We start from the raw sequence: 12,210 nt of genomic DNA on the forward strand, positions 1-12,210 counted from the left end.
TCTTTAGGAGAGAAATAAATGAAAAAATAAAAAAAATGTCTTTAATAAAAAAAAGAGAAATGTATGTTATATAATTATCATAATTTATTGTTTTTGTCATCATTTTTAGTTATCAATTATTTAATTTTTTTAATTTAATAATCTAACAATATACTTTAGTTTATATTTTTAAATATTAATGGCTAATTTAATAATAAAAAAATAAATTTTAATGACTCTTTAATATTTTATCAAAAATTTATTTCTTCTTTTTAAATATTTTATTAATTAATTTCTTTAATAATTTTGATAAAAATAAATCTCTATTAATAATTAAATCTTCTTAAGATAACGGGATAAGTATTGTTTTGGTTCCTTACGTTGAGAGTCGGAATCGAACCCGTTCCTGGTGTATATTTTGATTTAAAATCATCCTTAAAGTCGTATTTAAATTTAAAATTGTCCTTTCTAATAATTTTTTTAATTTATTCCTAAACTACCCCTATAATAAAAAAATTATAAAATTTAAAAAAAATAAAAAAAATGCGTTGGGGGGAGGGGGAGAAGAAAAGGGTATTCGAGGGGGGGGGGGGGAAGGGGGAAGCGGGGAAGGAGAAGGGGGAAGGGGAAGGGGGAGGGGGGACGGCGCCGGCGGCGAAGAGAGGGAGGATGGGAAGTGGAAGAAGCCGGAGAAGAAGAGGAAGAAAATGAAGGGGACGCGGGTTCGGGGTGGGGGGAAGGGGAAAGGACGCGGGGTGGAGGTGGGGGTGGGGGGAAGGAGAGATCAGAGGGGGAGGGGGGAGGGGGACGACGGCGACGGCGGCCTGCCGTCTCCGTAGTCGTGGCCATTGCCGTTGGGGATCGCAAGGGAGAGAGGAGACGCGAGCCACTGCCGCCTCGCCGCCTCGCCACCTCGCAACCTCGCCGCCTCCGCCTCGTCGCCTCTGCCTCGCCGCCTCGCCATTCTGCTTTCTTGCTTTCTATTTTCTTGCTTTCTGTTTTTGCTTCTTGGTTTGGTGTTGTTGCTGTTGTTTGGTGTTCTTTGTGGTGGTGGTGGTGGTGGTGTTGGTGGTGTTGGTGTTGGTGTTGGTGTTGGTGGTGGCCTTGCTTTCTATTTCTGCTTCTTGGTTTGGTATGGTTTGGTGTTGTTTGGTGTTGTTGCTGTTGTTTGGTGTTCTTGGTGGTGGTGGTGGTTGTGGTGGTGCTGCTGGTTGTGGTGCTGGTTGTGGTGGTGGTGTTGGTGTTGGTGGTGGTAGTGGTGGTGGAGGAGGTAATTGTGCTGGTAGTGGTGAGGGTATTTTTGTCCAAAAAAATTAAAAGGACGATTTTAATACGAAAAAAACGTTAAGTATGATTCTAAATCGGAAATTACATTGGGGACGGTTTCGATTCTGACCCTCAACGTGAGGGACCAAAACAATACTTATCCCTAAGATAACAAAGTTATATATTATCGGCTCTGCTAGTTAGATAACGAAAATTATGAACAACGTGAACAATGGGCTGTATTCTTGACTCATAGAAAGGCAAAAAAAAAAAAAAAGGTCCATCACAAATTACCCTTCTAAAAATTCTACTTTCACCTTTTATATTTTAATCATTCACCTTCTAACCCTTTTACCGCCACATATCCCTTCCCAAACTCTCATTACGCTGTCGATCCCTCCCTCCCTAGCCAGCCTCAGTGACGTCGAGCTTCTTCTCCATCAAGAACGTTAGTTTAGAATAAAAATAACCATCCACATACCTAGTAAAATAAATATCCAGCAAATATCATTGTATCTATTTAAATCCAATCCAGATATTTATTTCTCCTGCAAACAAGATGTTTATTTTTCATACAAATAGGATATTTGTTCTTAATGTGAATCACATCCGAAAAAGGAGAAGAAGAGGAAGAAGAGAAAGAAGAGGAGCAGGAGAACCACGGCGGCAGAGGGAGGATGGCGACAAGACAGCAGCAGCGCCGCCCACGAATAGCGAAGCAACAGCAACGGCACCCATGGAACGTGAGATAGTCGCAGTGGCACATGGGAAATGCGCACGACGGCATCACTCGTGCGGCAGCAGCCGGCAGCGGCAACCTGAATGACGACGCCAAGCGGGGCTGGTGGTCGACGCAGTGACGGCGTCAAGAGCTCGACGACGACAATGATAACCGTTGATGGAGAGATCGATGCTGGTAAAGAAGCTGGTGGAATGCAAAACGGCAGTACTAAGAGGAGATGGAAGAGAAGCTGGTGCGGCGGCGGGGGTGGGGGCGGCAGTGTTCTTCTACATCTAAACGACTATCTCCGACAACGACGGTGGAATATGGTTGTGGACCTGAGAGGGATTGGCGCGGACGTTGAAATTACGATTATGGTAGAATTTGGAATAACCGTATGTAGTGTGAATGTGTTTAATTGCTAATTCTAATATTTTAAATTTTAAAATTTGATAATAATTATTTAATTAATTAAAAATTTAAATTTTAAGTCAATTTTATTTTTTTTAGATAGTTGTTTACATTGTTCACTATATATATTGTTCCTCTATACTTTTCCTTATATTATAGGCTTGGAACATGTCCAAACCTCATTTTAGAATAATGACTATGTCAAGTTTTATCTATTATAAATAGATGCATATATTTACTCTTCGTTTTTGCTTGTTAATATATTATTGAGTGACATCTTATTCTTAGAGAAAGGCCTACATACAAGTTTTAATTAAAGATAGCAAAAAGGTTAAAAGCCAAGAATGTATGTTTATTGATCGTTAATTCAATCTCAGAAGAAACAACTCAAATAATACAATCTGCATTCGAATTTGACAAAAACACATGACTAAATCTTACTATCATCATCAATAAATAACAAAATGCCAACTTTGCCCTTTATTCCACATGAGTTTTGTTAGTATTTCAAATGGACAGTGATCCTCAGCAATGTCTCAGCACCATTAGTGGCAATCTGCCCTGGTGGTATGAGACTCCTAACCTCCGCAAAGCCCTTAGCATTCTTGAACTTCCCAGTCCCACTGATCACCGATAACTTCGACATGGCGCTCCCAATCTTGAACAGTCCGTACAAGTTTAAGCTGTCACCGTACTCCCCTCCTTCAAACAGTGCTGTGAATGCCATCATTTGCCGGCTCCCATCTGCTGAACTTGCAACATAAACCCCCTGAGCCTTCCCAACTATCTGCGATCCCAACTCTGGTTGCACCGTCAAAACGTCATCGATCACAGTTATTGTGCCGAAACCAAGTCCCAACCCATCAGGTCCTAACTGTAACTGTCCGATAACGTTTGGAAGACTCAAATAAATTTAAACAATCTAAAATTATCTTATTTAGCATTTAATAAATACTGTTCCATTAGAATAATTATGTAATTTTAGATGTAATAAGCATAGCTACGTAACTAGTGTATTAATTCATCTACGTACCGGAGTAAATTTTTTTCACCTAATACTTTACATATAGCGTATTGCGCATATTCATTTCCGGATCAAAACTTGCTGCGTTTATATTATAAGCATGAAATTATAGATATTAAGTTAAATAAATTAACTTAGTTATTATCTCTCTAACATTACCATTTGCCGCAAAGGTGGTGCCAGCCAAGCCGGTGCCGAGGGAGTACCAAAAACGCCATTAACAGTGGGAAGAGCACCGTTGGCGTTGGGAATGGGAGTCCCACCTTATGGGGTTTTGAATCCTATTGGGGTTGCAAAAGGAACTTGGCCACTGTAAATGTTCCCAAGTAACCCAGTAACTGGTCTAGCTGTTGGGTTGCTTCCACCAAGAATGTCATGCATGAACAACTCGAGGATTGGTTCTTTTCCTGTGGCTTGAACAGGGTTAACTGCAGCCGTGGCATTTGGCATTTGGCATTCTTGCCATGATTGTTAAAGAAATAAGCATCATTACAAGGGATAATAGTGTAGATAATGCTCCCATGGACATATTGCCTTGGATGAAGAGGCTCTGATCTATAATTCTATATAGATGTTTTCTATGTTATTGAAGAATGGATTATGTTGGACTGGATGATTGAAATAAAATTCGATTCCTTAGCTTGGAGTTATATAGTATGGAAATAAAGACATAAGAGTGCATGGGCCGAAAGTAGTTGACTTGTGAGACATGGGATCGGTGTAATGAAGTTGTTTTGAAATTAATATTAAATTAAGTAGTAGATTAGTTGTAGCTTGACCAAATTGAACGAGACTCAATTTTCAGGAATAGTGAACTCTATCATCAACTTTTCTTTTCTTTTAAATGCTGATATCATATAGTTAAATATTGAGGAATAAAATTATATATTTATATGTCTGAAAAGTGTTTTAGAATATCTCTATATGACTTCAAGATTACAAATTCAAATCATAAAAATAATTACTAATATAATTATTAGATTAGACGGTATATTTTATATCTTTGAACTACAATTTTTTTTCTCAAATTCTGATTCAACATAGGATACTTGTGAAATAAAAAAATTCTTAAAAAAACTTTACATATTTTTTTGAAAATTAAAGTAATTGTAGGGGTCATCTCTAACTCTTTCCTTTATTACTTCATGGACCTTACAGAAGGGAAATCTTGTTGCTATTTGAATTTGAGTATTGGCGCTGACCTGCACTAAATAAAATCCTATCAACTACTAGCCACTACTTGTGTTTTCATCATATTATTTTAACTAATGCATTATTTGGATTTAAATGATTCAAAATGGCATAACTTAGATTTTGGAAGGATTAAGTGAGTCAAACAGAGGCCAATCCTAGGTTTAAATAATATCGCATTAGTGTTGATATTAACGATGCTATATATTTGTAGAACTTTTTAGAATTTTCATGATCTAGTTCTATAAAAATAAATATCTAAATATTATGATAGAGAAGTTTAGAAGTTAACTAAATAAATCAAGTACTAGAAATATTTAAAATTTGAAATTATCTAGAATCAACTTATAGAGCTTATAAATAGGCCATCATAGAATTTATTGTAATTAACTAATAAACATATCAAATTCCACTAGCATTTGTACTCTCTTTTTAACTCAATAAAAAAATATAACTATTAAATTTCTCAAACCATTTATTTAAACTACTTATTCACCAAAACTATCCTTACTACAATATTCAAGTCCATAATACACTAAACTAATATCAAACTATTTCATAAAACTAACAGTAGCATCAGAGCTACATTCGATCATCTATTGGGCGTAAAATCTTTCTTTCTAACTTATCAACTATACATATCTACCACATTATAACCCACTCAAAAAATAAAATTTTTTCCATAACATGACTATCTCAACCATCAATATTCCCATGTCCATATTGTCAGAAGATAATTATGAAAATTGGCATTCTCAAATAAAAACCTTTCTACAATTACAAGACTTGTGGAATGTTGTTCACGAAGAGTTTATCATGCTAGAAAATCAAGCAACATTTTCTGCTGTAGAAAAGAAAAAATTTAAAGAAGAGCAACAAAGAAATTATATTGCTCTATGTTTTCTCTAACAAGCTGTAACATTAAGGATGATTTTGTTTAAGAGATAATTTTAAAAATAATTTTAATATTAAGGATGATTTTAAAAAAAATTAGAAATAATTTTAATTTTCACACTAAACCATATGAATCAAAACAGTACTTATTCCAAACAAATCCATAATGAACAGAAAATATGCATCTACTTATATATCTTTTCATTTGTCTCTTCACTGCATAAGTCTATACTTATAGTTTTTTATCTAGGGCTTTCTTGTACATCTATAGTTTAGATTGCATTCTTGTAAATTTGAGGATAATATATGTTGAATTGATAACATCTTTTGAAATAACTCAAAACCAAGATAGCATTTTGAGCTAAGTTATTAAGTTTACAGACTTCTCAACACTATTACTGTGTAAACATTATGGGTCTTTGTATTTTACAAAATATTTTCTGTAACTTAATCCTATAATGATATTTATTCTTAAGAAGACTTAAGAAAAAAATTTCTAACATTTTTAGATCACTACAAGAAAAACACCCATTCAGGTACACTTGAAAAGTGTAGCCAAAAGTGAAAAAAAATGATGCCTTAGACTACGGCTACGCTTTTTGGACTACGGCTACGCTTTTTGGGGTGATTCCTATTCGGCCGTTGCCTATTCTCAAAGGCTACGCTTTTCTGCACCAAGGGCTACGTTTTTGGCGTTTGAGAATATGGTGCGCTTTTCAAGTGATGCTGTCCAGGAGCAAAGGCTACGCTTTTCAGTTTCCATTTTTACCAGAATAGGCTACGCTTTTCAACGCTATTGCATCACCTGTAAAGCGTAGCCACATTGTATACCATGGCTACTTTTATAAGTATAGCCTTAGGTCCCTCGTTTTTTTTTTTTTTTTTTTTTGTATACTATAGCTACTGTATATAAGTGTAGCCTTAAGTCTCTCATTGTTTTTTTTTATTTTCTATATATATATATATATTCTAATAATCTTTTTTTTAAAACCTAATATTTAGTAATATGATTATATATAATCTTATTTTTTTAATTAAATTAATCAAAAATTATAAAATAAAAATAAATACATAATAATACCATACAATATTCTTTAAATAATAAAAATTATCCTTTAACAAAATATATTTATAATGAACTAAAAATATTGGGATGATCATAAATGAGTATTCATACATCTCACACTAAATTAAGCATACCCATATCAAAATATACATTAGACCACTTAGAATTTACTACTAATAAACTATAAAAACCAAAATACTGTATCCTACATAAGTATCTTCTAATAAAAGTTATTAATCTTCTGATAGAAGAGAAAAAAATAAATTGATGTCAAATAGAGCACCTAACATCTGCGACTGAATTGAACACATATTGAAGCAAATTCTTAGCTTCTCCCATTGAGCGCAACTGATTCCGGCGTCCTCTATTCGTAAAGGCCCGCTCTCGTTTTTTGCCTCGAAAAGCTGAGAAGTCATTGCCACAAGTGAATTAGATGATATGCTTAACATGCCTTTAAAGAAAAGAGTGCACGTGTCAGCGATCATTAGTGACATAGTAGTAAAATTAACCTACCAACTTGACTCATAGTGATATCTTTCAAGAACTAAATTGAAAGTATTGAATTTTTAATCAGTTTAATGAACCATATCGACTTATGTGTGATTTTTGATAATCCAATTTAAATATTATCTCGTGAATCAAGTCACGTAAGACCAAATAGGTTAATTGACACTACTTACCAATATCTTCAATGATAGTTTTTCATCACTTAGAATAGGCAATTTGCTTCCGAAAACTAGCTTTGATACATCAGGTGCCTTTGATGACCTGCATTATTATCCAACAACTCATATATTTGTCACTTTCTCCTAATAAAAGAAGAAACAAATATGAATGATGATGATTCATTAGTTAATAGTTTTTAGGAATAAGCTACGCTTTTCAAATATAGCCTAAAAAAAGTGTGGCTGAATGGGTATTTTTCTTGTAGTGGATGTTGAAACTAAAGCAAGTGCCAACTTCTCCAGTTTTAGATATCGAAGCTCGACATGCTAAAGAAATATACTGGTGTTGAATGCGATTTACCTCTCTAACTAAAACGAAACTAGCAACATAATTATTGACAGATAAATATAGATATAGAAGCCTCCCAACCACTAGACGATGCAGGAGGATATATAGTAGGTGTAGATAATATGTCTATTAACTCAGCAAAAGCATGCTTGCAATCCGGATTCCAACAGAATTCTTTTTGCTTATTTGAAGTCTAGAAAACTTATCTAGGCAATGCGTGAGCCGATGTAAAAGTGGGACAAAGATGCTAGTTGTCCAGTTAACTATTGTCAGACATCCTTCAAGGGCGGAGGACTTTTTATGTTTAGCATATATAGCATGCCACATGTTAGGATTTGCTTTAATGCCTCGGTTGGTCAACATAAAACTTAGGAACTTTTCTCCCTAGTCCCTTATGCATACTTCTTTGTCGAATATGATACTCTCTTAACTATGCAAATATTTTTAATTAAAAGGTCAATAACATGACTACTCCCCCATCATTGTTTTGGTGACTATGTCCTCAACATAAACCTCAATGTTGCGGCCGATTTGATTAGCAAAGACTTAGCTTTATGAGACGTTGATAAGTTATTAATTGCATTTGTAAGAATAGATGACATAACTTTATAACAAAAATGATCGTGTTTAGTAATAAATCTAAATTAATCTTAGTCATCATGGTGCATTAAAATTTGATTATATCTGTTTTGTCAATTTTTAGCAAATCGATAGTGGTTCGATTATAATGGTCTGGGAGCGAAATTTACTTCTTTTTTTGCAGGTACCAGTTCTATAAGTGCATCAAAGGTTCTCGAATTAGACGAGTATTAAAATAGAAAATAAGTTCGAAAAAATGCCAAAAAGGATAAAAGAAGCGTAAAAGAAAAGATTCGAAAAGTAAATTGACTGAAATCGAAATAGTTTGGATTGAATTTAAACAAAGCAGTAAAATGCCTTCGACTGAATCAAAGGACTTTTGACATAGAAATTAAAGACACTAAAATGTAAATTGGACAAAGAAATTAAACATTGCTTGAAAGATAAATTGGACAGGAAAAGTAAAGTTTTACAGAAAGTGTAAATGGAAATTAAAGACAATGGAAGGAACCCTACAGAAATCGAACTCGAATGCAGACTCAGAAATTCGTTGGGGATGTGAGTGTGCTTGAGTGTATTTTTGAAGAAAAGTTCCAACCCCTATTTCTTAGAACTTGCTAGTATTTATTATCTACTTTCTATAACCGACCATTAATTGCATGGTGCTGCCTTGTATGTGCATTCTTTGGTAACCGTTTTCTCTTTTGCTAATGAACGTTACCAATAAATTCCCAACTCAGAGAAAAGCTTTCAACTTCCTTCTTTGTATAACCGCTCGATTTCCCATTTCGAAAGCGCCATTCGATCCTCTATTCGAATTATCTTCCCGATTCACCAAGGTATCAAAATCAAGTACACGTCAGACAACTTCCATTTAACACTGGTACATGTGTCTTCGATTTCTGCTCCCTTCTTAATATCTCTCCAACATTTCGAGTTAGCTTATTCTTTCGAAAGAATATCTTGATCAACAAATTGCCCCCTAGGATTAAAGAAAAGCAAGATCGGGCAATTTCATCTCTAATTGAAGCGATCTCTTCAGATTAACTTGAAAATCTAGACTTTATCTTTAGTAATGATAGGGTTTGATAGTTTTCTAATTAATTTGGGATGTTCATCAATATGACATGTCCTTAATAGAACCGATCTTCTTCTCGATTCTTAACAACCTAGTCCCTCCTGAAATAAGATAGTAGTGGTTTTAGCTTGTAGTTCTCGTGATGACATGCTATTATGTTATGTAGGTTTTATCTATTTGATAGGACTAATAAGAAATTTTACACTAAGCCATATTTATGGGTCAACGTATGTGAGGGATCAACCTTAAGTGAATACATTGGTTTCTTTCTTGTAAGGAGGTAGGAAAGGATCCAGAGTTGCCTAAGGCTTTGAGAGCCAGGATGCTTGTTTTTGAAGATGAAGTAAACATGGTCATAGGCCAATATCTCGGTGCTGTTGAAAATATGGATGAACACTTTACCCTAGTTGGTCGCCTTGACTAAACTTTCTTATACCCCTTAAGTAAGAGGAGGAATAGGAATAGACATTCTCTGAATAGTAACACGATAAGGCCAAAGATCTACCCAAAGTGGGAAATTAACAATTTGATTCTTATAAAGGCTACAATCTTCAGTCCACCTCTTGACATGGAGGACATAATTTTTGAACAACCATGGAGATCTACATTCAATCCTTATGACATCTAGGTCTTTAGAGTAAAGGAACTGGAATCTATTGCTACCCTTATCACTCACATGAAAAACTTCAAGTTTACTCTATATGGCCCGTAGAGCATTCTCCATAGTTCCTATAGAGAAAGGTTTGTTAGCAAAGAGTTTGCCAATGAGACCATTAGCACAAGCGTTAACCCCCTTTGAGATATTCCCTTTCTCCAATAGCACCACCTCCTCCTTACTATTATTCTCATTACAGTCATTATGTTCTTCTGTTTCAGCCATACTAGTGAGAATTCAAATACTGTAGACTCTCCTTTTATAAACGGGAGTTTACATAAAATTGATTTTACAAATTTGATTTTGATGAAAAGTAAGTTTGTGTTGACGTGATTTATGTTTGGCAATCTTTATATTAAAATGGATTATAATAAAATAAATATTGTTTAAATTATACTACTTAAAATTACTTTTAGATGAAAAATTACTAAAAGAGACATCAACTTAAATAATTTTTTTATATTATTCTATCATTTTAATTTAGATATTTAAATAGATCTTGCTAATTAATTTTATAATAAAATTAATATTTACTTACTAAATTAAAGTAATATATAAGAATTAGTAAAATATATTTTATACTAAAAATAAAAAATATATGAATAAACTAATAGTTTAATATGTTAATGTAAATAAATATTAAATTAAAAGATAAAACACTAATAAAATACATAAAAAATAATATCTTATGCAAAATTAGTACATAACAATACCATTATTTCTACTGCATGTAATTAATAATTTGATCCTTAATTGAGTCTCGAATACGATCTATTTCTACAAAAGAGCTAATAGTTAAAGTTTATCAGAATTTTCATCAACATGACTATTATCTTCCACATCAAGAATATTTGCATGTGTCATATTGATTAAATTCAGTATCTGTTTCAAAGTGTCTTCTAATAAAATTATGAATAGCTATAGTTACACACACTATGTGCACTTGAATTTCAATTTTGAACTTAGGTATGTATCGCATGATAGCAAATCTTTTATTTTACACTCTAAAAGTCCTTTCTATTGTGCATCTTAAGCTTTAGTGATAATAATTAAACACTTCTTATGATTTATAAATCCAGAAAAATGGCTAAAATATGCAAGATGATAGTGCTCACTTTTAGATGAACCAATATATCCCTTTGGTATTGGATAACCGGTATCTACCAAATAATATTTACGTAATGAACAATAAAATTAGTTACATATCATATGATAACCAAGTAAATATAGCTTATTTGTAAGAATATGATAAAAATTAATCTGGAGGAGGATATGAAAAATTTATGGTAGGAATTGTAATAGCATTGTCAAATATACAAGCATCATGCACAGTGTCTTTCCATCCAAGTAAAGCAAAAATAAAGCACATGTCCAATCACATATAACTATTATATTTTGTGTTAGATATTCTTTTCTTCTAATAAATTTGGATCGATCACTTGAGCTAATTGCACATGAGATATGAGTACCATCAATTACTCATATAGCATTTTTAAAAAAATGGCAATACAGTTGGTCGTTTTTATTTTGCTATGAATATTCTGAAACTTAGGATCCAATAGCTTAATATATTTTATAAACAATCTCAAGCAAGAAACCAATATCTCATGAAAATGTCTATTTACTATCTCTTTAGAATATTAAAATCTTTCTTTGTATCATCTTATTATCCAATCCATGACCAACCATATTTAAGAACATTACAACCATTTTCTGAACTCCCATCCGCCTTGTGTATTTTAATCCATGTTCAACTAATTCAGCACAAAATTAAAAAAAAAAATATATTTTTCCATCCAAAATATTTCATAACAACGAATGCCATTGTCACATAGAATTTTTTGTACCCATAAATAATTCGTTTGTTCACTAGTCCTGCATGGTTCTTTGCATAAATAATTGACTGCATATTGACCAATCAACGCAATAACATTTTTAATCTCATGTGTATCTTTTTCTATAATGAAAAGTAATTTTGATTCTTCATTTTGTTCTTTTTCATAATCTTCAAACAAATACTCCATGTTCATTCCAAATTAATTAACAAAAATTTAGTCCTAGATAGAGATATAAATAAATTATTATGAACATAACAATACCAAGATAAGAAATAAATTATATATAATAAGAACAATAATTAAGTACCACAAGCAATTTATTATAAAATAACACATAAGCAACACAAAAATTTTCTATTGGCTAATCCTAACATAACAAGAAATTCATGGTCCAATTAAAATAAAGTACAATAATAACTTAATTAATTTTGCATGAATGGTAGTAGATTATAAGCTGCATATTTGAGCCAATCCAACAATCCTTACACAATATC

General features: G+C 33.1%; 1 protein-coding gene across 1 annotated transcript; it reads right to left on the minus strand.

Annotated features, from left to right (window-relative positions):
* Nucleotides 1-2,708: 2,708 nt before the first annotated feature.
* LOC112784368 (dirigent protein 16-like) lies at nucleotides 2,709-4,081 on the minus strand. Its single transcript, XM_072229815.1, has 2 exons — nucleotides 3,561-4,081; nucleotides 2,709-3,257 (listed from the first exon to the last, which is right to left on the minus strand). The coding sequence occupies exons 1-2, from the start codon at nucleotides 3,561-3,563 to the stop codon at nucleotides 2,877-2,879; spliced, it is 384 nt and encodes a 127-aa protein (XP_072085916.1). The 5' UTR covers nucleotides 3,564-4,081; the 3' UTR covers nucleotides 2,709-2,876.
* Nucleotides 4,082-12,210: the final 8,129 nt, after the last annotated feature.

Source organism: Arachis hypogaea, chromosome 20 (assembly GCF_003086295.3).
Source record: "Arachis hypogaea cultivar Tifrunner chromosome 20, arahy.Tifrunner.gnm2.J5K5, whole genome shotgun sequence".
Taxonomy (NCBI): domain Eukaryota; kingdom Viridiplantae; phylum Streptophyta; class Magnoliopsida; order Fabales; family Fabaceae; genus Arachis; species Arachis hypogaea.